The 27,616-nt window shown below is 42.5% G+C and overlaps 1 protein-coding gene across 12 annotated transcripts in view; it reads left to right on the top strand.

Moving 5' to 3' along the window:
• LOC1276079 (calcium-binding protein E63-1) overlaps positions 1–27,616 on the top strand; it is an 85,941-nt gene that overhangs the window by 28,611 nt on the left and 29,714 nt on the right. The window contains exons 1-2 of one of the 12 annotated variants that reach the window (XM_061649700.1): positions 10,521–10,630; positions 12,274–12,918. The exons of 9 other annotated variants lie outside the window; for them this stretch is intronic. In XM_061649700.1, the coding sequence (XP_061505684.1) occupies positions 12,882–12,918 (37 nt within the window). In that variant the 5' untranslated portion in view covers positions 10,521–10,630; positions 12,274–12,881. Of the gene's footprint in view, positions 1–10,520; positions 10,631–12,273; positions 12,919–27,616 lie in introns of those variants that run through there. 2 more of the 12 variants (XM_001688599.2, XM_061649701.1) reach the window with 2 other exon arrangements.

The raw sequence follows: 27,616 nt of genomic DNA, 5'->3' as shown, positions 1-27,616 counted from the left end.
TGGAGTGCCAGTCATTGATTCATGTTCAAACAGCCAAATAATAGCAGTACCCACACTAATTGAAACCGGCAATTGCACCGTAAAAATCTTAAATAGCACATTTACTGCGCATATTGATGTGTTAGACCAAGAAGACTACTTCCTACCCTTAACTGGCAGCAAAACAGAAATAACTCTTAACAAGCCAAGTATACAAGATCTGCACACAATGCATATTAGTAACATACATCAACTCCATACAATAACACTCCGCTTACGCACGCATACAATTGCAGGAGGGATATTAATTGTTGTTCTAACAGGCTTTCTTATAACTGCATTTTGCATCTACAAACACAAAACCAAACATGCAGAGAAGAAAATGTCTACCGAAGCTATTCACAACATCATCCCACTGCAAACGTCGGTAAGTCGATCGAGGACGCTCGACGTTTAAGGAGGGAGGAGTTATGTACACATGCGCTACGCGCTATGATACAGGTGCTGAGTAAGAAAACGGTCGCAAGCGAGCCATCGATGTTACTCCACGCGCGGAGTCAAGTTCCAACGGGAACTCCACTGGAAGCAGGTTCCCACGACCAGGTGTGGTGTCGTATGTTCAGACGGACCGAGGCAACATGATCATCATAAACGTGGACGACAACGTGACCGGCAAACCTGGCAGCACCGAAAACACCAGCCTAGCTAAATAGTACCGAATCCAGAAGTTAGCTTTAGTCTTAGTTTAGCAGTTCGCAAATAAAGATCCCCAGTAATGTTTTTTTTTAAAACTTACTCCGGGCAATCGTAAACATAATTACATAATTAAAATTTCCATCGATATGACGCCCATCGATCATGACCTAAAAATGTATTATTGAACTAACTTGATTTATAAATGTAACATCTAAATATGTCAATAACCATATATTATGTTTTTTACTTGCATCATACTTTGAAGATATTGCAAATGGTAGTAATGAGAATCGTTTTATTCTACAACCACTTCAATGGTCTATGTTCTTCTAGACTTTTTCTGGCATGTAATGTGGTAGCAATATGTTGTGACAATGGCAGATGCACAGTCGTATGTGGATTAATTCTCATGTTCTTTTACTGTGTAGTGACTTCTCAAATATGAAGCATTGATTATTTTGCTATGCATTACCAGCTAAAAGAATAGGAAGCTCTATAGTACTTTTCCGTCAATTACGAACATCACAGTTTTGAAGAGATTTCCAACATCACGTATTTCTATGCGCATAGTCAGACCATCTATCTTCATAAAAGCTTATCGGTATTTGCGCTTATCTTCTGTTTATTCCAAGGCAAAAACAAACGTTGTAATTATTGAAAATTACCCAAATTTTAGATGGTAGACCAAAAACGTTTATCACTTTCAAAGAAACGACATTCTTGTAACATACTTGGCTACTGGCCCCAAGCTCGCTCTGTTCGATTTAATCGTCTGTTGGGTAGAATGATAGAGCATTTGAGCGAGAAAGCATGCTCATATTGTTGTTTGGGACCACTAGCACGCACCGCATATCTCCCATGACTATCGTGACTGATCAAGAGTTCTCAAAATGTCACCAAGCATGAGATGGTCGCACCAACTGTTTCAGTCTTATCGCTGATTATGACAGTAAAGCTCGTGACACTGACATTATTTTGTTTTACTCGGAATTTGTCATGACTATGTCAGTGACATTTTGCAGAACTGATCACAGTAAAAACAAATCAGCACAAAGTGACCGTTCAAGCGTTTGTTGCTAAAATGTCACCAAGCATGTATTGATCACACCAACTGTTTGAGCATCACCTCTGATTATCACAATTAAGTACGTGACGCTTGCATGGATTTTGTTTCCGCAAAAATAATTTCAAATGTCTTTAAACTGTAATACCTTTGATACAACCTAAGCATAACGTAAAACATACATGTATTACCTAATTAACGATTATTTCTCAAAACTCTCGCTTCTGCAATCCTTTTTGCGTTTTTGGAATAGGGCTCATGAGCTCAAAAAGAACAATTGTGCTTACAAAAGATGTTAGATAGAATATTAACTGCACTCAATTAGTCATATCCGTCCTTCAAATACGTGATCTTCTTTCAATTGACTAAATCTTGCGAAAAGCACATTGTTGGTTCCGACATTTGATAGTAAAACAAGGCAATCGTTTCACTCTTCTTCTGCTAATAGGTTCTTTAACCTTTTTCCACACAAAAAAACACGAACAAACACACACAGAAAACAGAGTCAAACTTTCCCAAACCTCCGGCGCTCGCCGCAAGAAATAATAAACCCGATAATCACGACCGGCAAACGCATACTTTCGGAATAAAAATCCGTCTCCCAGCGCTTCACGGACGTGCTAAAAGCTTGACACGCTCGAGGTGAGAAGGCAAACTTTGTTTCAGTCCCGCCCCGGGGTGGGGAATTATTTCCTAATCGCACGCAGCCGAATTATAATGCCTTTGCTAATGCCTTCGCGTACTTACCAACCTACCCCACACGGTAGCGGCTACACAAAGGGGATGTTCGCTGGAACGGGTGGCAGGGAAGCTAATTTCTGTGATTTCTCCGAAATACCGATTTAATAATTCATGCCCCAGCCAGCCAGCCCGACCGCCCTGTCGTTCCGCATTAACGGTGTAGGGCTGCTGGCTGATGAATTTAGGCAGCCGTTTTTTTCCTTTTTTGTTTCGGTCATCCATCCGGTCTTTCACGTTAATGTGATGGTGGTGGTGCTGGTCACAAACGTGAGGCAAAAAAAACATAACCTTTGGCCACCCCATAGCGTTGCTGCAACTGGTCACGAAACCGATCCGGAAAGCCGGAAAATTTGTGTCCTTCCATTGGAGCCGCCGGACCACCGGGAGCCTTTCAACCGGTACCGGTGTAACGGAACCGTGGTGGACACAAAAACACACTCTCACACACACACACACACACACGCAGGTACAAACACAATTTCCGTTTGTTTGGTGCAATCCATCCACCGGTCACCGGAAAAAAACAAGCGGGAAGGGAGACAAGTGAGGAGCGTGTCAGCACTTGGCGCTGTTTGTTGAGCTTTGGTCGCTATGAATAATTTATGAAGCGACAGCACCGGTGACCAAACATGGCGACGGACCATTACGAGCGTGTGAATGTATTTGTGTGTGTGAGTGTGATTGTGTCGGGTTGCGAAGGAAAAGGGAACGCAGAAAGGGGGCAAAGCCACAGCGAGAAGCCGAGCGGTTGTGGGCTTTGGGGTTCCCCTTTGGTACCGGGTGTAGTTGTGATTGCTGACCCAGGACTTTGTCAATCCTTCACGTTTTTATGTTTCGCACCTCCGGCCACCACTGCCTGCGCTCGGGCCGTACATTCCAACGCACGCTTTCGGCCCGCCAGGCCGGACTTATGCGACCCAGTCACGAAGGATCCCGGCCCGGCAATCACAATAGCAATAATGATAATCGGCGTAATCATTTATTACCATCACTAGTGTACGTTAACGGTAACGCTCGAGAGGCTTTGGGCGAGGATTACCTTTTATGATGGTGGGGTTTTGTGTCGTTTTTTGTTTTGGTTTGCTTTTTCGTGTGAGTAAATTAAAACTGTGCAAAGCGCACGCGACGCCAGTGCCACACTCAAGGGCTATTAAGCTTGCCTTAGTGCGTAAAAAGAGAAACGACAAGTGTATCACTAGAACAGTAATTGAAGAGTTTAAAGAGAGATTTTACATTGTATTAAAATTTGTCCGTTTATTGCACACATGATACTTAGAAGACGTCATGTTTATTTTTAATTAAAATAAAAAGATGCATATTAATTACAATTTGATTCATTTGATTGTCGAATCGAACAAAACTTAAGCATAAAAACGTTCGGCAGAAATCATGTTTCAAATTGGTTATTATTTTAATGGAAGAAGGGTCAGTCTCATGAAATTGTGGCTTAACAATTTAAAATTAATTGGTATAGATGGCAGTACAAGAAATATCAATAAACCGACGACTGTATTGATATGTGTACCGAAAGGACACCATATAAATCTAATGAACCATTGACTCAATTAATTAAACAACCAAACAGTGGAATGAAGTGATAACAAACTTAATCTTAATAAAATTGAAAAGATCGATCAATTCTTCCTCCATATTTATAATTTTGCGACTAATTTATAGGGTATACCAGTCTCCTTTTGTCCTCTTGTTTGTTGTATTGTCTTTTTGAATAGACATCGCTGTCTATCTCTTGACCCCACGTCAGCTGGTGTAAGCTAAACTGTCCAATTTTGGTAACTACTACACAGTACCGGTACAGTATCGGTTGGCAAAATTTTGCAAAAATAAATAAACAAAAACAAAACGGATCCATACATGTTTCTATTACTTACAAAGTTTCCCACGATGTATTGGTCAGTTCCCATAGATTTTTGGTTCGTTCCCATAATTTAATGATATTTTCCGATTGGATATCAATACAATTGGACTAACAAATTCTGGGAAACGGCCAAAAAATCTTGGGAACGCACCAAAAAAATATGGGAACCCACCAAAAACCGATGGGAACGAACCAATAAATCGTGTAAAAAAAGATGTAAAAAAAAAGATTATGTTTATGATGCAGTAAAATCCTTAAACTCTAGTAAATCATAACATTAATTTGGTTTATACTGTTAACAACAACAACAGCAGAAGTGCGATCAGGTAGACTACGAAGTTTTTAAAAAAATACAATTGTAATTAATAAGAAGACTTTTTTTAAGAAGAGAAGAGAAGGTTGTTTATTTAACAGGAAAAACTGATTTGTTGGTCCTTGTATATGTTACATAAGCACGTCAGAAGGGAATAATAACGAAGATTAATAGACCCTTTCTGTCTCAGAATAAAACGTTTTTGACAGACTCAAATGTTTTTTACTTTAATTGGTAAAAAAGTCATTGATTAATAACTACATAAACATCTTTTGTAGCATAATAAGAAAACAAAATATAATCGCAATTAAGTCGAGAGCCAATTTCTGGAGATGCATTCCGAACAGGAAAATAATGGAAAAATTACTATGACATTTAATTGTACCTGTAGCCACAGCCACGCGTTAGACACGCGTTATTTTAAATTTGTTGTATATTTGTCTTTCTTTAAGCTACATATTACCAGTAACACATTACTCCAACCATTTGTCTTCGTGCAAAAAAGGCCATGATCAAGTGATCTAATCAACCAACCGGTTTCACTCCTTTGTATGCACAATAATAAAAAAAACAAGAACATTGTAGATATGCACCACGCTTTGATAACTTATTGCTCGCCCCATAAATCAGCACCTTATGGTATTATTACGAACTGGAAAGGAAATGTACAGTACAAGCTAACGACGCTGTTTTCGTGTGGTACTGCAGAAACCACGGTCCATCCAACCACGACCATCGAAGGCCACGGTGCCACCACGCAATTAGCATCAATCCTCGTACCCGTCGTGCGTAATACTCAGAATACATACGGTGGAAAAACGGGCCCATTCATTTACCCGCCGTCAGTCATACACGGTCCAAAGCGAGGAGCGAATAGTAACGACACACAGTTCACCCCGATTGCCCGATCAATCATCGGTCAGTGGTGCGTGAGCTGGACACGATTCGTGCGAGCCGTAAACGATTGCCCCTTTTGTTTATTGTTACACATTGTGGTACGCTAGCGGAATTTATTTTACCTGTTTTTTTTTTGTTGGTAAAAGTTGGCCAGCGTTCATGATCGTGCGTGCTGAAGTGGAATAGTAACAGACTTGTGATTTATAATTGATTTTTGTTGAACTCACTTTAGTTTACTTTTCCTATGTGTTAGCTACATCGTTAGAGGAAAAGTTCACGTGCTTGTTATTTTACGGTGTATGATACAATTTGGAAACGAGCGGAAAACTCGCTGTTTTTCATGATTGTATTCTGTTCCATATCCGTTAGCCGCGGATGATGCACACGGACTGGCGCTGGCAAACGCAACACTGTGTTCATCTGAAAACGGGCGATGGAATACACAAATTCAATGTGACACATTCTACAACAAGACCATTCTCACACCGGGAGTTGGTTTTACAGCTCTCTGGTAATCAAAATTCCATTTCGAACGTTCGAGCACACCTTCCACGGTGTGTCGGATGTGAGCAACAAAATATTCTCATCCTGGTGAATGTCACAGCAACAGCGACAGAAAAAAACGATAGAAAAACCTTCACCACTTCCAACCCTGCTCACACTTTTCCCTGCGAAAAAAAGCAAACAAACAAGAAACGGAAAGGGAGGGAACGGTTCCACTTCACCGAGTCGCCCATTTGTCGAATGACCGATTGTCAGAGCAAACAGCATTAAGTCGAACGCACAGCTGTTGACAATAATTTTTGCCACAACCGTCGCGCAAAGTGGGTAGGAGCGGAAGAAACGGGAAAGCAACCGAATTCGACTGCATTCAGGAGGAGACCCTTGCCAGGATGGAGAAGAAAAGGCAAGCACAACCAGCAGGAAGCACAAGGCGAGCGGAGCGGGTTTTTAGAGCGAGCTGATCTTTCGCCGCATGTCTTTGGGATTGGCAACGAGCCAAGCAGCCAGCAGCAGAGCTCGTTTGCCTGGCTGTACATACCCATCCGTGATGGTGCTTTGTGTGCCGAAATGTGCCATGACAAGAGTATTGGTAGAGGTTGGGGTAAAAAAAACGAATAAAAACGACACATTCAATCGTCCCGCTGCCTGCCGGTGATGGCTTTTGGGGCGAGAAACGAGCAACAAATAATATTTTATGTTTCGAGAAATAATGCACACTTCCCTTATTTGATTATCTTGAGTGAAACGATGCAAACCCTGGTTGAGCGTGTTGTTTGATGCTGTGGAATTCAAACATGAGTTTTCCTCGGCCACGGCCAAACCGCGGTACACATTTTATGATGGAGGCGCCTAGTGTCTCGTAACAAATTTGAATGAAAAAAAAGATGCTAACGCGTTTTGTAACTTGTGTACGGCAAACACTGCAGGCATTACGATAAACAAAATAGATCGATAAAAATATTACTTAAAAATAGCTTAATGACTTGTATTACTTTTACCAATACGATAAATACGCTTCCTTCTTCAATCAAACACGTCAGCACTTATCGGACCGAACTTTAAATTCGCATCCCAACCAACGAACATGACAATGCACTTAGGAAAGGATCATTTGCTACCGGCACCTCCCAGCCATCGCATTAAATGTTTCGTCGTGTGACCCTTTTCAGCAAAATAATACTGATCCGCTTTCCCTTTTTTCCTTTCTAGGTAAGTAACGATTCCTGTCAGTGTAGTGAAGGGGGACAATTCCGTGCATACGGCGCTGAGGTAACGATTAACGGATAATTTCTGTAAGTGATACATTGTTTGCCATTTCTCTTAATTGATTGAAGGTACCCTTTTCTGCATCCGAACAGGTTGGCTGGTTACGAAAACTTTTGCTTCCGTTTCCCTCCTTCCCTTTCGTGGGACACAATGGGGAATCCCTGGTTCGATTCGTAGCTAACGCTTTTACGTCGTTGCTCATTTAAAAGGATTAGCAACGCAATACCTGCCCACACCACACTGAAAGCTAACCCAGACAAATGGAAAATGGAAGCCCCTGCAGACAGACAGTTGCTATTTTGTTACGGACACTTACAAACACATACAACCACACATGTACAATGACGCGTACGATATGTATCCCTTTCTCTTTGCCGAGCGACCTTTCTCGGAAAAGGATGTGTGAAAATGCGACCGGCATCCGTTCAGTGCCAAACCGTTGTCAACAGCGTTTGTTGGTCGGCGGCCCCCGGTTTGCCCATGGTTTCTTCTTCCACCTGACAGCTTTTTACCATTTCCCACGGCTGAGAAAGCTCTACCGCACCCCTGTCTCACAGTAGAAAGTGTTGCAAACACACACACACACACACACCCCTCGAGGGCCTTCACGTGGATGTTTCTGTTTGACGCTTGCCGGTTAAATCGGTTCACTCACAAGTGCAGCGCCCCGTTTCCCGCCAACGTGACGCTCTGCTCCCGGGAAACTCCGTTACGAAAAATGTGTTTTCCCACCGACGCTTTATCGTGAGTTCCTTTGTTCCTGTGGGCTTGATGTTTCGTGCTGTGTTTTTGTCTGCAAGATTTCGTTTTCTTCTTTTCCCTTTCACGCGGTGTCTTTAACCAGCACATGACGATTTGTCTGGCCCTGTTCTGGCTTTTCTTTTTCTTTTTTGCACTTTTTGGTGCTCCAATCTTTGCTGGCGCAGGGGCGGGAGTGAAAGGGAGAGGAAGTTTGTTGTTAAAGTGGAAGAAAAACGGAGCATAACATAATAGTCGCTTTATTTATGCATAAAGGTGGGAAGAACCGGTTTAGGATAAGAGTGGCTGCTGTTCTTCCCCATTTGCTCCCGGTGCTCGTGTACGACAATTTAGGTAACTCTTATGCCCGGTGTTGAACAACACGATTAGCCTTTAATGAAACGCTGTTCAAGGGATTGTGCATGTGTGTCTGTGTGTGGGTGAGAAAGGCAGAGAAAGAGTAAGCGAACGAACGATATCGAAAACATGCCAGCCACTTGCGTGACGGCTCGGTGAATGGCCCTATTTTTTATGTAGGTTTTGCTTTCTTCAATCGCATGTTTGAGGACGAACACGAACATCAGTTGCGATTGCCTGCAATATGGCACTCTGGAGAACACCGAACGTTTAACGTTTAATTGTGCCACGTGTACACCACGTTGTGTAGTTACGCTTGCTTTATTGAATATTGAATTATTTTTTATGCGTGTTTTTGTAAACTCATTTTATTCCGCATCAAAGCATGATGCTTTTAGATACAGTAAAATACCACAAAAAATAAATAATTAACAAATGCTGTGCAAAAATCACGATAGATTTAAAAACAATCAAAAACTGCTTTAAAATCTTATGAAGCTTCACTCAAAACAAATTTCCATATCAGTAGTTTTCATTTAATTTTATTTATTATTTTGAATATCCGACATCACGGCTAAATAATGCAGACTTAAAACTAATTATTAACTCACAAATTAACAAAATCATTCATGAAATACTTGGCCTAACTATACTATTCCTGACCTAGCAAAAAATAAATAATAAAAAACACAGGTAGAGCGTAGAGACTACCATAAACTAAAAAAAAAGAGGAAAATAAAACTAAGAAGAAGAATCAAAGAAAATTAGAAAAAAAGAAAACGGTTACGGAAAAAGTTAAGAGAGGAGTCGAAATCAAAAAGATAGTAAAAGTGGTTAAACAACTTGAAATAGGATAGAAGAGGATCATTGAAAGTATAAAGAGTACGACGTGTTTCAATTGACGAAGAGAACTGCAACTGAAACAATTCCAAACTTTTATAAGCAAGTTCAACAACTGAAGCGTTAACTCTACCTTGATATAAGTCACAACACTGTATGTCGCGGGAAAGATATTGAAGCAAGTTTGGAGTTCTAAAAATACCAGTTTTTTGTAAAATGCAAACAAAAACGAAACATTCTCAGCTTAGTCTCGAAAATTCTTCAAAGTGGCATTAGAAAACCAAACTACCCACTAAACCCCTATTCTTACTTTAATTCTTTCCAAGAGTGCAAAATTAAGCAGCTGTTAATTGCAAAAGGCGGTAGCCCGTAAATCATCAAACGAATTTAATGTCCAGCGTTTGTCTCGTTTTTAAGTGCGCATATACGACGATATTAAAAAGTGATTCTACACCACACCGAAGCTGCTGTAGCAAATGAACACATTAGCTGTTCGCACCATTGTCTTAGGAAACTATACGGAATATTTCCGTCCTCCGAATAAGAGGAAGGTGGGCGAGCGAGGAAGCGTCTGATGCTGACAATCCAAGGAGCACACCTCGCCCCCAAAACCCAACGGCCTAGAAGAAAAAGAAAAACCTTTTGCGCATCGCTCACGCCAAACAACGCTTGTACGCATTATTCATGTTTTGCTTCGAAGAGTTAGTTATTGGTTTCCACTTTTTTGCGTATGTGTTTGTTGGTATGTTTGCTGTAAAAACCTCTTATCCATGTATCTGCCTCTCTTTCTGCTCTGCTTTAAAGCAGAGTTTTCTCTATGCACAGTTCTGTTATCCTTGTCTTATTTCTCATTCGTGCCCTTGCTGCTTCTCCTTATACAACTTCTGGCTTGTCAGTATTTTTTTCTACAGTCGCAAGCAACGGTACATCATATTTTACTACTGGAGCAATTTTTTTCTCTATCTCTCTCTCTCATTGCTTCGTGCATTGCTCTTTCCACGAACCACTCTCTGTTTATTTGTCCCCACCAAACGATTCGCGGGAGAGATTTAACCACCTTAAAGGACCCAACAGTGGTTCGTTCTCCAACACGGGAAAACTTGTCGATTTTGTGAGAAGCGTGCCAAAGCTGAGCGAACCCGCTTTTCCACGAGAGCAACTCATAGCGGGTCCGGGAGAGTGTAGGCGAGCGTGTTAGGGCGGTTTTGCGCGAGAGATTTTTCGCATCGGAATGCAACTCCGACGGTGTGGCGACCTCGTAAACCCGAACGGCGCGTCAGTTTTTCTCTAGATCTTGTCAAATGTAGGTCACCCGATACCCACCAAAGCCCGGTTCACGGAATAGTAGTGTTGTGCATATGTAAGGCTCGAAAGCAAGTCGACTAGTTATCCCCATCCAACAGTCCAAAGACATACACACACATAAAGACAGAAATACGTAGAAATAGGTTGGAGTGGTTTTCAGTGTGCTTACTGTGTTGGAAACTGAACAGTGAAACGCATACACGCGACGCGTAATCGTACACTCGTTGGATAATCGCACGAAACGGGAAGCTGCCACACTTCCGTACCAGCTGTGTGCAATTTCGATGAAGTAGTGTGCAGCGCAGACATGGAAGAAAGAGACGTTCCCTAGACCGCTTCGCTTCAAGTGTTCAAGTGACTACGCAATATATTCGTGTTCGCATTCGACCGAAGTGAAGGTTTTTGTGCTAGAAACAAAAACCAACCATTCGGAGAATTTAAACATTGCTGCGTTCCAAAAAATGCCTCTCAGTCTACCAAAGAAACGAAACCGCACCCACACACACACACACACATAACCATGCCCGAGCGATACAGACGAATTTTCAACCACAAAAGCGAGCAGCAAACCCAGCGAGAGGCCACGTGGTTGAATACAGGCTTGCCTTATCGTGCTTCCCTCTCCCTTTCCTTTTTGCGTCCCGTCTCACGGCGACGTGGCACGTGAAACGTTCCAGGACATCACGGTGACGGCACGTTGTTGTGTTACGGAGGCGTTCGAGCCAAAACAAAAACAAACTCCCGCGAGCAGCATCGGTGCGTGCGTGCGGCCCCCTTTATTCAGGACCGTTTTTTATTCAGGTTGGGTGAGTGGGGTTTAAAGGCCAAAAGGGAACCGTGCCGTGCCTTTGTGAACGAATGTGGGGCAGGGGTTGGTGAACGGTGAAATGGCAAAATGTGAAATCGAGACCGAGAATTCGATAGCGTCCTGTAGCTCGTGCGATGTGTATGTCAGTCAGTTAAGCCAGCTCGCGCGCGCGTGTGTGTGTGTGAGTGATGGTTTTCGATTGAAGTTCGTTTTGTGTTTGTTTATTGAGCTTATCGAGCAAAACGAAAACAGCTTCCAGCTGTCATTGATTTATTATTGTATTTGCCTTTTTTTCCACCCCGCTTCTATCGTTCGTCGCCGTGCCAAAGAAAATGTGGTGCAATGAAGGCGAATAAGTAGGATAATAATGACTTTTTCAATCACCTTAGTCTCCCAAATCTATCAAATATTTATGTTTTCGGTTGACTTAACAAAACGAACACAAATAGCAAGTGTTTATTCGAAGTTAAAAAGGGTGAACAAACACTTAAGATTTAGAAAACACTTGAGCCGGTGTAAACAGTAGCTCAAGGAACTTGAATCTCCAAAAACACTCTGCTCGGGCTGAACTGTTGAGCTACACTTGTTTACACTCTACTTACATTCTACGATGGTTTCCTCAGAAACACTCAATTTTTCACCATTTTCTTCCCTAATCCCCTCTCCCTCTCTGTCTCTGTTCCTCTTAATCACGTCCTTCCTGTGTCTCTGCAATGGCACCCGCGAGGGCAAATGTAAATGAGTAAAAGAGACAGTGCGTTAGCAAACACTACAAAGCCAGCGATTGTCCCTTTGAAAGCCATCGAACTCTCTCTCTCTCTCCCTTCCCTTTCCATGTCACTCCTCCCCCACAACACCGACTGATCAGTGAAATTGTGCGATTGTTGTAGCCCTCCGTGTCTTCTTCCTCCACGTTTAGCCCCTTCTCTGTCCTCGTGCTTTCGAGGATGCTGCTGCTTTCGTCCATCCATCGGCATCCCTTCGCATCGTCCGCGGCTATCCGTCGTAATAGTGAGCGTGGTTAGGCCGTCTCTGTACGTGCGAGCCAGTGCGAGTGTATGTGTGTGTACAGAGAGAGAGTGAAAAAGGTTTAGAAAGTGTTGGTTATCCCTTCCATACCCGCACACACCATACCTCCATCTTCCTGTCCATCCGTTCCTGTTCCGGTTCCAAGTGCTCGTACAAAAGTGTCAAGTGCTTCCCGCGTAAGGCCTACCTTAACCCGAGCATCCCAAAAGCCTCGCGCCACCTTCATCTGCTTCCTTCCGAGGTTGGGCTCGGTAGGAGGACGCGTAAGGTTCGCTCCCTCGCCGTGCGCATCCAACAAACCCCAACACAAACGCGAGCTCACGTGAGCCCAGGCCAGCAGTTGGTTGCGTGAGCAGACCCTCACGAGCAGACGGCAACAGCGCGTAACTCACTGGCAAACTTACCTCCCTGTTGCTCGCTGTGAATCCGTCTTCTTCTCTGCACCGCTGGTAGTGGAAACGTGAACACAATGAGTCAAAACTTCATCAACCTTTCGGAGATCCGAGGTAAGCGCGTGTGTCCGCCGCTATTTTGCTACCGTCCTCTTTGCTTCGTTTTTGTTTTTTTTGTTCCGCGCGCTGATAGGTTGGATGGTGTTGATTTTGGAGGAAATAATTGAAGTGAAATGGTGGAAAAATAACAAAACTCTCCTTGCACCCGGTCCCGTACCGAACGCACGCGAACGGTGAATGTTTGCACCGGAAGGTAGCGCTGCTCCCACAGCGACAACGGGCGGCGACGGTGTTGCCAACCGGTGTTGCGCTGTGCGTTGATGGATGAGATCATTTCGTGTTAGTGAACGAGAGGGGTTCGGGAACCTGTGCATCACACACACGGCCGTTCATCCAAATAGAAAAAAAAGGTGAAGGTGTGAAAATGGTCCTCTTTCACACTTTCGATCTAGCGCGTGTGGCCGACTTTTGCTGGTGTTTGCAAAAAGTGTTGAAAAGCTGTTTTGTTTCTCGAAGTATTTTTTGTAGGTGCCCTTTTTTTACTCTCCCCGTAACACACCACGGTAGATTGTAAAACTAGATCATGGGTGTAACTTTTATGGGAAGGGAAATTTATACCTTCCTTTTGTGCTAGAGCATGGCGGTACCATCCCATCGTTGCTGCATGGGATGATGCTTTTTTACTATCTCCCTCTGGCATTGCGCCGTTTCTCTAGCCCTGGAGCACCATAAAGTTGAGATGCATTCAGACGTACTTTAGATTGGATTACGTAATGTAAGCCGTTTTCCTACGCCACCGCAATGTTCGGTAACGAAGATATGACGCGCCTTTGGTTCGAAAAGGATCAAATTGACTGTGAAAGGGGTTACGTTGGAATGCATTCAATTAATATGTATCTTTCACAGTATGATGTTCAATTACGGTCTGTTATTACATAATGATAAACGAAATTAAAATAGCACTTATAACCGGTATTAAAAAAAAATCGTTTAAATTGAATACAAAAACTGAGTGAAAGGAAAATGAAGTGTAAATTAGCTCTTTCATTGCACGCAATGACCAACGCTCTATTAATTTGGCATTTTACGGGGTTTAAAGAGTTTTTACCTTAATTTAGCGTGTATAATGACTCCCCGTGTTTAATGGCCGTCCGAATGAATTATTGAGCAGCTTTCAAATCCTCAAATTTTACAAAATAAAAAAAAAATATTTAAGATAGAACAGTATCTTACCAATTTTAGACCGATCAAATTGGGTTTTTTTTTGTCATTCTATTACAAGCTAATGGAAAGTCATCATGTTAGTTTCGTATTCTGTTGGTATTTTCTGAGGTATAGATTTTGACTTCATGCTTAAGTTATTTATTTTTATTGATTCGCATCATCAATTTAAAGAACCAGGGAGATCCATTGTTTCCACAGTTGTAAAACCTCTTTCTTTCTCCTTATGCATTTCCTTAACAACACTCCTTGCCTTTTCTAATATTTTCTTTGCGGACAACCAAAGACTATCTTTGTGAGTAATCGAATGAAATATCTCACCGTGCAACCAGAAATTCCACCAAATGGCGTCGCACCGTGAAGAAAACATCGATGACACTCGATACAAAACAAACGATACATAAGTCGATACAAAACAATCTGTTTCTCGAAGAATGTGTTCACGCCATGTGTGGGCGCGTGAAAATTTTGGTATTACATCGCATTACACATACAGGATAACGGCTGGGTACATACATTTAGGTTTGAAATGTGTCAGCCATGTTAATTTTATCTACTTTTACACGCTTCACGGCGAGAAATTGTCTCGATATGGCTGGTTGCACGGTCAACTGTAATCGAAAAGTTGCCCGGATGTAACGACCCGCTATACATATACGCGGTACCAATATTAAAAATATTTTATTATTGGCAGTTTTACCAGTAATTGAATTACAGTCTTTCCCCGAGCTACGCGAATTAAAAATTTTGACAGTTCGTATGTCAAATCGATACAAATTTCTCCAGCAAGTGAAAAATAAATTGCATTATTGCCAAATGTTTAAAACCGCTAAGAAGACATAAATAACCGATTAATACGTTAATCTACACGGATTGAATTAGATAAGTAATGAGGTGCATACATGTATTCAAAAATAATTATTTATAAACTATTGGGCCGTTCTTACTCCCTTATTGAAAAAAACGAATATTCAACTACATTTTGGTTGAAAACGTGATATTTGACTCACGCAAAAATCTGAGTTTGCGATGAATAGAATAATAAAAGAGCTTGTTCAGAAGCTAAAACAAAAGGTTCATTAATATCCCAATATTGATGTATTAAAAGCAAAAAACATTCTGGTAACATAATGCCAAATATATGACATTTTCGTTTGATTTTTGTTTAGAGCATGGGAAGATTATGAACGATGATTGGTGCTGGTAAAGAAAATGTAAATAATTCTTTACAATAACCATGTTTAAACCTTTGTTGCTTTAAAAAATGTTCCAATAATTTCAACCGCTATCTGCAATGCTAATTAATGAGTTAATTGGTTATTTCATTTTTTACATTGTTAGAAGAGTTTATCGCCTTAAGCAATACGGCGTTTTTGGTCCGTTCCTCCTGAATAAAAAAAGAGTTTATCGTCTTTCAAAATGATTGAAAGAAACGATCACACTATTTTGTGAAGGAAATCTTCTTATCGTTTGTTCGTACTGCTTTGCCGTTCTTGTCCTCGAAGCGTTCCTGTTCCCACCAGGAGACGACACATCAAAGAAACCGACCAGCTAATATCCTTTTCATGACCATCGCCACCTTAGCCACGGGGCAAAACGCAATCTGGCGCATAAATTACCTTTTAATGTGGTACCATAAAGGGTTGGCCGTATCAAACTCGTTCGGTGCCTGCGGCGAGAGAGCGCAGCAGGAGCCATCCCGTAGTGCCGGAACACCTTACACACAGGCACATCGTACGCCTTAACGACGGTTTGACGGCCATGCCGCAGGAACGAAACGTGTCGGTTTGCGTGTTTCAGTCCAATTTGAAACCGAAACTTGTTGTCTCGCTGTTTTTGTTGTGTTTCAGGTTTCTCGGGTCTCCTCGGGTTGTCGCCTCGAGTCACTTACGATCCCGAATCGCGGTTCGCGTTCGTTACAACGAAATCGTTGCGTAGCGTGGGGGAGAGTATTAATTTGATTTTCATATTTGCCGTTGGTGTGGCCGGGAGAAGACAGAGAGAGCGAAGGATACGGGTGCTTGATTACATGAAACTGTCACATCGCCCTCCTACGAAAGAACCTCAATTCGAAGGCTACACACCGCCCAAATTACATTCCAAATCAGGGTTTCTTCTCACTTACGCCCCTCGCTTCGCTGAACCGTATTCTGATTTAATTCAGCAAGGCACAAAACTTTACTACCATCTTCAGTGCCCGGTCTCTTCGGGCCACCATTGTTGGTCGAAAACTGATAGCCCAAACATCCACCCGGCATGATCCGGTATTAAGCAAAATTAAAACCAACCGAACCGTAATGGTTTCGGCTTAAATGATTTCCCACGACCATCAAATTTGGTGAACGGCAAAGTTTGCGCTGCTCCGGCCAAATAAACTACACCGACGCAAAACTTCAAAAAACCATCAATAATGTACATAGAAACCACTAATACATATACACGCGCTCACGATGTTTGGTTGTCCTTCGGCGGGATACGCCAAAGACAGGAAGCGAACAGACGCGCTCAAGATATTTCACCTCCAACTTTCCATTAGCTACAACGAGAAGAGCATTATCTCGTGAGGCCAAGAACTTACTTCAAAATATATGCTAGGTTCCCCGCACACACTTGCACGCTCTGTTCACATCCGGTGCAGTGCAGCAATCGGTACCTTCACATCGTTCGTCTCTTAGCTTCCAGTGCAGCGGTGGATATGAAACAATTTTATATAACTTCTGTCCAGACAGGGCGTTTGCGCAGCTGCTCGGGCGCTGTTTGTGTAGCAGCCTCTTCTTTACGTCCAACTCCAACCGGCTATCCGGTTCGTCCGTCCAGTCCCTGTTGAGTCAGTCGCGAAGAGTTTTGTGTACGAAATGAACATGATAATAATTTCTTCTTGGAATCCAGAAGAAAATACTTGCCCATGCTGTCGGAGGTCTACGAGCGGATGTGCTTTCCGTTTGCACGATGGGTTTGATCTGTTTTAGTATGGTTTGACCCGTAGCAAGGGGAAAAAAACTTTTGAAACTTTTGTTCCTTGCTTTGCAGTACCAGGCAGCGAAGTTTAAACTTTGACGGCACGAGATAAGGAAAAAGAAATGGCAAGGAACAGTGGAAAAGATCATCGGTACAATGCGGGTATTTTTTACGGGTAAAAAAAGCCATTTCCAGAACAGCTATCATAAAAACTGGGAGATAGCAAGCATACTGCTAGACGCAAAAACAAAGTTTGAAACGAAAAAGAGTGTTGTTGTATTGTACAACTTTTTTCTTGTCTTTCCTCATTGCAAATTAAAAGAAATTACAGGAAAGGTATCACATTAAAAGCGAGGAAGATAATTTGCTCGTAATATGCTTCCCTTCAACCACCTAATCTTGACGGCTCTTTACATTTGCGACGTCCATTGCTTGCCCAAGTAATCATTTATCGTCCGGTTGGTTAGAATACAACGATTTATGGCACTGCGTCGAGCTTTGTGTGGCTGCAGTGGTAATAAATTTCGTCCGAAGCAAACGACTCGAAACGATTCATTCTACAGACACATTCCAACGCTTTGAGAAGGAGTGGCGAAAGTGCAGCAAGCTGCATGTTTACAAGAGCTTGATTTGATTAATGGTGCTTGCACTAATTTACTTTATCACTTTACCGATGCTAGACCGAGGTGCGTTAAGCGGACTGCTTGATTGCGACTTGTGGAACGCTTTTAAAGCAGCTTTATAGCTCATTTTATTTCATCAGAAGCTGAATTGTAGTTATGAAACATAATATCGCAGTTATGCAACTCTAATTTAAAAAGCTTTCGTTGAGTAAAATATTCGAAGAGATGAATGAGTGCATTTTAATTTATCACATTCCTGATAGATCCCCGCTCCTCCGCATATCCATACCTTCAGTGAGTAAAATGTGTTTCCTCTCCATTCGCTTCACTTTACGGCAAACATTCCAATAACTACACCCCCGCGAGACACGTGCATCCATCTGCAGTTCGGTGCTCAAAAAAGTGCATCAGTTCGATTGAAAAACGGTTCCCTTGGTTGTTGGAAGTTCAGCAGTACCTCCAGCTCACCGCATGCATAAGGTGGGAAGGTGGGTATTATATGAATTGCATTGCTTTGCCGGAAGCCGGTACGGTACGGTGCAATATCGCACTATCGGTATTGATATCTCCTCTCCCAGCGGTGAGCATGTGCTGGGAAGAAGTGGCACCTAACGTTGAGCCTCGTGGCAAACATCAAATCAATTGACGCTAGACAATACGACGCTTTTCCATTTTGTCACGTTTCCGGGACTTGGAGGGTTTTGCATGGCACTAGAGGTACCACCGGCGGCGGTAGCAATGTTCACTCGTACCACGATGTTGTGTGGATGTGAGGCAAAGTGTTGGAAAGAATAATTCCCATGCTCGAGGTAGAAAAAAGGGCATCGAGTAAATGTTTTCTGTCTTTGCGGTGTGTGCTGTTGTGGCTTTCGATGCAATAATATTTTGCTTATCGAACCTATGAGTTTTGGATCCTCGAAGGATGAAAGAGGTTTTCTGAGTTTGTTTTTTATTATTATGATTATTTGATGCATATATTAGCATAACATTTAACAATGAGATTGGCTTACATTCAAACACTGAAGGCAGTCGTGCAAGCAATTGTTTGCACTAATCAGCTAAAATTTCCAGTTATTCCTTGAAGGCACTAAAAAAACATCGCAATTAAATCGCATGAAGTAAATGACCCAAGAAGCCAGATTTTGTTTCAAATTGTCACTTTAAATAAAAGGTTTGTATCAAAATAAATAAAAACACATATAAAGACAGTACGATAGGAAAAAGTATTGAAATTCCATTAACAAGTTAATAGAATATTTAAGCAAAATATATAGAATCGCAATACATTTTTCATGATTAAGGATTTTTTGCATCAAAAACTCGATAGGTGAACTTCTTTTGCATATAAAGCTTTCGTCTGTAGCTATACATTATAAATAATAATGAGCTGTTATATCGCTCATAATGATTCATGGCATCGATGATCAGCTATAGATAATGATTTATGGTATCGGATGTCAGAGGATATAGTTTTCTTTGAATAAAATATGTTTACAACATGCAAAGCTTTAGCACCTATTTTCCACGAAAACCCTACCAACCACCCTACTAAGTAATTGCTCCCAGTAGTTACCAACAAACCATAGAGCGCACGTTTGCCACGGTCAAATTGAGTCATAAATGTACTCAACTGACCGACTACACTCCAGCATAAAGGGGTGGAAAGGTTTGCGCAACCAGCGCCATCAGCAACTGTTTCGGTCAGTGTTTTGGCCCCAACTTCTATTCCGGAAGTCCCGAACAAAACAGGTACGGGAACGGCAACGAGTGGGCTCTTTACGGTGTGCCAAGTGTGCAACACTGTGTCCGTGTGTACACCGTGATCCTCCATTCGCGAGCACGAGCATAAAATCGGTTGCCCTATTACGCCTAAATCATAGCCCAGCGTATGGATGACCTTTCACCGAAGAAGAATCATTCGGTCGAAAAGAACAGCAGCAATGAGCATAACAACAGAAGCAACAATAACAGCACCATGTTCCGAGCACTTGCACATCCAAATAACTCCCCTCAAACCCTCTCGCCAGCTCTTTGTTCCTCTCGCTCGCTCATCCTTCCGCGCCACACGACCTTTGACCGATCGATTTTCAACGCTGCCGATGGTCTTTCCGCCGACGCTAAGCCGCGTCCCGGACGGGAAACCGGGCTCGAGTGGCCGGGGAAAAGCGGTAGCTTTTCAGCTTTGCCACTTACCGAACCAACGGGACCGAACTATGCATGCACGAATGGTGAATCGAGTCGTCCAGCGTGCCCCGATTTGCTCATTTAGGAATGGAGAAGCGCCTCCATCTGAGTGTGCGAGAGTGGGCAGGCTGCTGCTTGTCCTTATGCAGAGAGTGCTTAGTGCTCGAATGACCAAAGGGAAAAAAGTTTTACTTCCATCTGTACAGCGCACCGAGTCCGGCTTGCACGGCAATCATCCATTGCAGTAATCCGGTTCTGTTCAGCGCAGGGAGAACGGTCGATTTTGTTTTTCTCCTGCGTCTCGTTATCGTTACGCCATCGTTAAAAGCTCCGCCTACCCAATCTCGCCTGAGTGTATCGTTGGAACTTTCACTCGTACACAAAGGCGCACCGCATTATGTTCCCAAAGTCTAATGTTCTGCTTTTGAGGTGTTTGGTTCCTCGTACGACAGGAACGCGGTGGCGGCCCGTGTAGTCCTTGTCGGAATGTTTTTTATCGCATGAGAAATATGTCGTCTTGAGAAATAGTTCGCTCTCCCACCGTATGAAGTGGTATTTGTATGCGGCGGGGCGGTAAATGAAACTCGCCGGGACCGACAAATTAGCGTGTCGGGCGGGCGGTTTGCCGGTGACAGGATCAATAAAGATGATAAATTATAATCGAAATAAATTACATTCCACCCTAACGAGGCCTTGGTGGCGAAGTGAGTGGTAAGAGGGAGAAGACTGAGGAGGACCTCCGGCCAAGAGGAGAGTTGATTGACCGCTCTCGGTAGAAGAAATTAGTTGCATAAATTGTGCCCTCCAGTGATAGTAATTGAGATAAATAGTGCGAAACGCTGCGGGCGCGGTGGTAGTTAAACGGAACAGTATATCTATGTCACTGCCTGATGCAGCCTCGGCAACAGTACGTCAAATCATCGTGAACCTTTAGAAATGTCTAAAAAGTTTGTGCACAAATTAATGCGGACAATTGTAGCACCAATTTGTAGATTTTTATTTAGTTCAATTGTACCTTTCAGTTTCGGTTAACGACAGTATTGTCTCGTTCTGAAGCGTGAGCAATGATCTCAACGTTCCGTAGAATCAACACGATTCTTACTTCAAGTAGCTCATGGCAGGGCAACAACGACAACGGTGGTTGCCTCAAATAAGAGGAAAATGTATTTGTTTTGTCGCGGTCCCGTGGTACAGTCGTCAACTCGAACGACTCAATAACATGCCCGTCATGGGTTCAAGCCCAGAATGGACCATAACCCCGTAGCAAGGCTACGTGGTAATGAATTAAGTCTCGAAAGCCTGTATAGGCCGGCATGTACGCGTTGGACGTTACGCCAAATAGAAGAAGAAGAAGTAGTTGTTTTGTGTTTTGTTGGAATTGCTTTCATAACAAATATTTTCCATCACTGTTTTAAAAAGCTGCAAAACGACTTCAAAGAGAACTGTTTTGCTTCCATATTATTGATTCGTGAAATTATTTGATTGATTCAACAGATACACATTCGCAAATCATCGATTTATATAACTAATTCATATTTATTTCTCACATTCTATAATTATTAGTAAGCATCCGTAACTGATCTCCTAGTTTGTTTAATAAACCATCTACAACGATTCCACCTTTCAACATTAATACAGCCCATCCTCAAAATCCCCAAAATCAACTCAATCTTTGTACACACAATCCGATGTCATAATGCACATTAAATGCAAAACAACTTTTCACATTTGCAATACATATCTGCAGTACCGTACTCGACCCACTCCCAATCAACGATGCCGTTGCTGAAGCTGCTCCAAAAATGCAATTATAAGTCCTTAATTTATTGCGCAATCGTGAGCTCAATCGTAGCTAATTCACATTCTGCTGCCACCCGACCGCACTCCGACTGTGTACGTGTGTCCGCAATCGCCATCCCGCCATCCGCAATTGTTTAAGCAATAATGAACTGGTGTGTTATAATGGCACCCGTGTGCGTTCTATGATGTGGCCGATATTTATCATACAAACATCAAACAGTGGCCAGAGAAAATTGGTTGAATTTGAACAGCTAGCGGAGTGCTTCATGCGGCCATGCGGTTTTTGCTGTCATTCAACCGTTGCAAAATAGCGGAATGATTTTGGTGCGTTTTGTCTGCAGGTCTTTTAATTAGCCGCGGAAACACCGATTCCATTTCCGTAGAGCTCGTTCAGTGCGGTAGCTGTGCGGGATAACTTTGTCTTGGGGTCTTTTCAACGCACACTCCGATTTTGCTGTTTTTTTGCAAGTGGACATCGTATCGCAACTCCGTATCAGAATCCACCGCCAACGTACCCTTGTTTTCATGGACTTCCAACCAGAGGTGTAACATTTTGCTAGTCCTTCAATCTGGCAGGTACCACTGTTCCGACTCGATTAATCGTCCATAGCGACCAACCACGACCATGGGGGCGACCTCCAGGGCGATAAAATGTCGCACCGTTTGCTTAATGAGAACCATGCTACAACAACACCGGCACACACACACAGTGGGAGATTATAAATTATGTTCTGCGAATAAATGGGCCAGGAAATACACACCGGGATCGTGTGTGGGCGGTCCGACGAGTGTGTACGGTCGAAGGACACTGGCAAGGTTTCTCGCGCGGTTTCACGTGGTGCACAATATTTTCCATTTCCCCCGAAAGTAAACTTCCGTCCGCAGTACAGTTGCGGCGAAATCCAATGTTTCATTTATGTAACTTTTTTTTCTTCTCTCCTGCCACTAGCCACCGATTTTAGCACGTTGTGGGTTGTTGTTTTGAGAAATTTTTGATTGCGATCAACACACAGCCACACACAACTCTCCGGAGGACATTTCCGTTTTCTTCGGCGAGTCGTGCTGTGTGGGAGTAACGAGATGGTAGTGGATGCAAATGGAAAACCATTTCCGCAGGACACGTCCCGCACGTTGAAGGTGATTAATTTTCAACGCTCGCAAATACATTAAAAAACACACACAGAAGTAAAGAATAAATCAGGCGTGATTTTTAAGACACTGAGTGGGATGGAAAACACACAAAAATTACGACCAGCACACACCGAGGAAAGCAGAAAAGAAGGTAACACCGCAAGCACACCAAACAAACAAACAAAAAACAAAAATCACGTTTTGCTTGCTGTTGCATATCACACCGCGAGGGTCCCAAAGCGCGGCGTTTTCCGCCAAATCACCGCGCACAACACTTCAGCGGTTGAGACACCCTGCAGACAGTTTGGCACAGACACCGTGCGGGCTAGGTGGCATGGAAGGCTGCGGCAGTGGCAAAAGGAAGCCGAAAACGCAAATAAAGTTGGCAGCGTGGAAAATCTGGCCGGGAATGCGGTGGCGGTTAGCTCTCTCCCGTTCCGATATATTTATAATTTGCAACCGGGCAGTGGACAAGCGGCCGCACAACTTTTTTTTGCTTGCTCGTTTCTCTTAAAACACCGTACAGCGAGTGTATCCGAACACAATTTCTCGCCCGCCGGCACAGCATTCCAGTGTGACAGTGAGAAATAATGTTGGCGTAGCTCTTGGCTGGCATTCGATTTCATTTTGCTACAATGATGCAAGCGAAATTATGAAGTACAATTGCATGAGGAGGAGAGGGGGGCAAAATGGCATGAGAATACCGCGACTGTGGCTTGTGGGTTTCTGGCTGTGGAGGCTGTGTTTGCGTACGGTGGTTTTCAGTATCGCATTTCCAATTGACAAGCGTGATGCAGTGCACCGAACCGGCGTTTAATGTCATTCAAAATTCTGAAACTGTTTTATATTGAAATTCTTTTATGAAAAAGATTTTCTGATTGTATTTAATAGTATGGTTCCATAAAAGCTATGATAACGCAATACAAAGTAAGCAATTCAGCTAGTGATAAGAAACATAATATATGGGAAAAATTGAGACAATTGTTGCTTAACGAAACAGACATTAAATTAAAATACGTCACAATAGTCGTTCCAATTTAATAACGAACCACTTCAAGCATTTGATTCGTGTGTCCGAAACACCGAAACACCCTCCCACACTGCATTCAATCGCCATGTTCACCATTTTGTAGCCATTTTTCAACAAACATTCTACCGGAACTACATAACATAAGCTTAATCTCTTCGCTCTGTATATTCGTACAACATTATTTATCACACTTTGTGCTAGACAACTTTGCTGCTGGGCAACGAAACAAACTCTTTCTCGTAACAAATGGATACGATTTCTCATGTTGGTCAGCGGGATGGTTGACCGCAGAGCGGCCCCCGTCTAGAAAGTGTCTCGTGCGAAGGTCACCCTGATCCCACACTAACAGTAGTCGCTCGCATCAAACCATTTCTCAAGATATCTCAATAGGACGGCATTGCGTGGCGTTTGGTGCAATACACTCCACGTTTGGTTTTGCGGGCGAAGAGCAAGACGAAGGAAGGAGGACAATTTATCGGCTGTCAAAAATTAAAAGAGAAACTACGCGGTGGCACTGGGGCACGATTGATCGTGTCCGTACCATCGACATCTGTCCTTGGTGAAACATTTCCTGGGATGGAACGGCATAGAATCGCGTTTCGAGACAGCATTTGGTAGCTTCCGATGTCAAATGTTTGTGCGTGTCCAGCTGTTGGGGTCTTTTTTGTGTGTGCGGCTTTTCCCCAAAAACATCATTTGTTTGAGTTGTCACGGGGTTCTGTGTTTCGTTTTTCTTTTTTTACCTTTCACAAAATTGCACCCAGCTGGTAAGAAAACACTTAGCGTGTTGCGTTTGAAATTTGACAGTTTAATTGAAATGCTTCGCTGCCCCGATCGATTGTCAGCCTAGCTGGCTAGAGGTTTATTCTGGCTTGGAAGGTTTGGTTTCAAATTACACACGAAAATTAACATTTTATTGAAACAACTGCATATAAAAATAAATGAGTTTGTACTGTGCACTGACACTGTACGATCTAAATTTAACGCTGATGTTTTAATTGAATGAGGAGTATTTCTATCCTTTTCTATTAGTATTTCTATTCTTTCAAAATATATCGCAGTCATAATGAATGGATAAAAATACTGTTCTGTATTTCATCGTTTCCAACAACTTATTCGCCCGAATTTGTTAATGGAGACTCCTGGTTATTTGTAACCATTTTTTATGGACTTTGAGCCGATTGGCCTAATTCGCCTATTTAAATCAATATATTAATTCTAATCTTAAAATCTAACACTCTTCTTTGTAAGCCAATTGTGGCTTTTATTTAACTTATACCGTGCAGTCTTGGTGTTCTTACAGCTATACATTGATTTTATTGAAAAGGTTTATCTGGTTTACATAGTTGTGTCCAATCCGATGTCATGATAGAATTCACTGGTCTTGGTGTGATGGATGGTCTCTCCATGGTGGTGTTGTGGTCTTGATGGTTCTCAGAAAAGAGCAAACCCAATAACCATTCCAGCTAATGGCGATGATCGTTTTGCTAAGGCAAATGAGGTCACATAAAAAAGAGAAAACAGATAGTGTGTGTAGAATGAGTAACACACATACCGTTGGTAGCGTAATTCCAGATAATTATCTGTCTTGTGTGAATCAATACAATTTTCGAAACAGTCCACTTTCATTGAAACATTAAGACTTTTACCTTTTTTCGCTGTAAGAAAAGTTTAAATCTACCATAGATGATACTACCATTAAATCTATCATAGATGATGCCATTAATATAAAGTTCTTTTCCCATCTCTTCTCAATACTACACCACCCCAATCCGCATCTTAATCAAACAGATAGCTTTACACGTTCTCTTCACATGTTACACGGGACATGGAACAAGCCGTAATAAAAAATTATTCCATTTTAAACATCAATCGAGCGCTTTTTTGGTGTTTGCTTTTCCTGTTCCACCTCGTTACACGATCCTTTGACTTCGTTTCTCCTTCGCTGAGCATTGAAATGGGGCGAAACATCGTGTTAGCTTCAAGTCGTGTTTGGGAAAATGTATGTTTTTTTTCTCTACCTCCTTCAAAAACGCTCCATTACACCGTACGCGGGTGATGGAAAAATCAAACATTAAATCATAACCAAGATACCTACGCAAAAAAGCACCACGAATAGCAAACGATAGCTCTTCCGTACGCGAAGTAGAAAGACCTGCATTGCTTCAAACTCAAATCGCTTTGTACGCATTTTGTTTATTAGCGTGAAATTTGTTCCTTATATAACAACTCCACAACTCCGCCGCAAAATGCTAGCAACAAAAATAATTGTGTTGAAACATTCCATGAAACTGTTTTATGCAAACAGCGGCTAATGCAGCATCAACAAAACATTCCCTACTTCCCACTGAGGTCCCCGAAACAAGGACACGTCAATCTGCGCATTTAACGCACAGTTTCGAAAGACAAATGCACCGAGTGCCCTATCTCTTCGGGCTGACGAGTTCCACTGAACTGCTCGAGGTCGACGTTTTGTTTGCATTTAATTATTAAAATTGCACATGGTGCACTTTTCGGTCGGTGCGCTGCAACCGAGGGCATATATCAAGGGTCTGCCAAGCGCTAGTTAGTTACCAACCAAGAGCAACTTCTCAACGCTTCCCGGAAGGAACCAGGATGTTGGGCGGCACACTGCTACTAATTGGCGACATTCCCAACCCCCAAACGAGGTGCTGCGAGGGTCGCAAGGTCTGTTGACAGTTACCATCCGGTGCTGTTAGCAGAGCGCCAGCGGTACCTTTTGCTGCTCCACTAACCTCCGGGAGCGGTGTGTGGAAAAGGTTTTCGAAATGAAAGCTGAATGAAGCTCTCGCCACTATTCCGATCCACCGCCTATTTCCACCAAACAGAGCCGGGGATGAAAATTTAATTTCAAACCAACCAAATTGAATTTGACGTTCCTTTGCTGGGGAACGGTTTAATTTAAAGCTGTTTCAATATTGACACCAACGCTCGGACCGCTGCAGAAAGGGGGGCCAAAATGATAAATGTCAACAACCGAAATTGTCTTTCAAACGTTTACGACGTCCAACCGTTTTCGGGGAAATTTTAAATGAAGGAAGGTCCTCCGCAGGGCAATCGGGAGCAGCTTCAGTTCACTCCTAATCATAGACCACTATAATAACCCACAAAGTGCTACGGTGCTGCAATGAGTTTTCCCGGAAACGCTGCTAAAACTCAATATTTTACTTAAGTTTGATGGAAATTCCACACGGCCCTAGATTGTGGATAAATCAACAAGGAACATTTCAACCAAGCTTTTATCTGTAATCACCATTTCTGCGAATGCTGATATTATCTACAGACGATCAAATATTGCCGTCCAGTGCCAGGCATTTTTAAAGCTGCTGCATTTCCCCGTATCTATCGCGAGAGATGATTGAAGGAAAGTTTCATCACATTCACATACAAATATGTGGACAACTAAAGTCCTTTCACAATTTTCTAAAGACTTTGTAAAAGATCAGGTTGATTTTTTTCTCTTGAAAAAAAAACCCTCCACCGTACCCATCATCGATAAGACCAACAAACGGTGTGAGAGAGAACGAGTTGCTTCCGCTGTTTTGACAGTTGATGAGAATTTTAAATGAGATTTTAAATCACTTTTTCCACCAAGTCGAACAGCGGGACAAAATCGTCAGTTCGCGCGTTCATGCATCAATCCACTTTCTTCTTTGCTCTGTCCCACCCCGAACACTGGTCGCTGTGTTTATTTTTTAACACACACACCATTTTTCTCTTATCCTGTGCCAAGCTTTCTTATTACTTCCCGTATTATGTTCCGCTTTTGAAGCACTTTTCTTTT

The sequence above is a fragment of the Anopheles gambiae genome, chromosome 2 (assembly GCF_943734735.2).
Source record: "Anopheles gambiae chromosome 2, idAnoGambNW_F1_1, whole genome shotgun sequence".
Lineage (NCBI taxonomy): Eukaryota > Metazoa > Arthropoda > Insecta > Diptera > Culicidae > Anopheles > Anopheles gambiae.
Note: the sequence above shows the minus strand (reverse complement) of the source record. Positions and strands in the feature narration are given on the sequence as shown.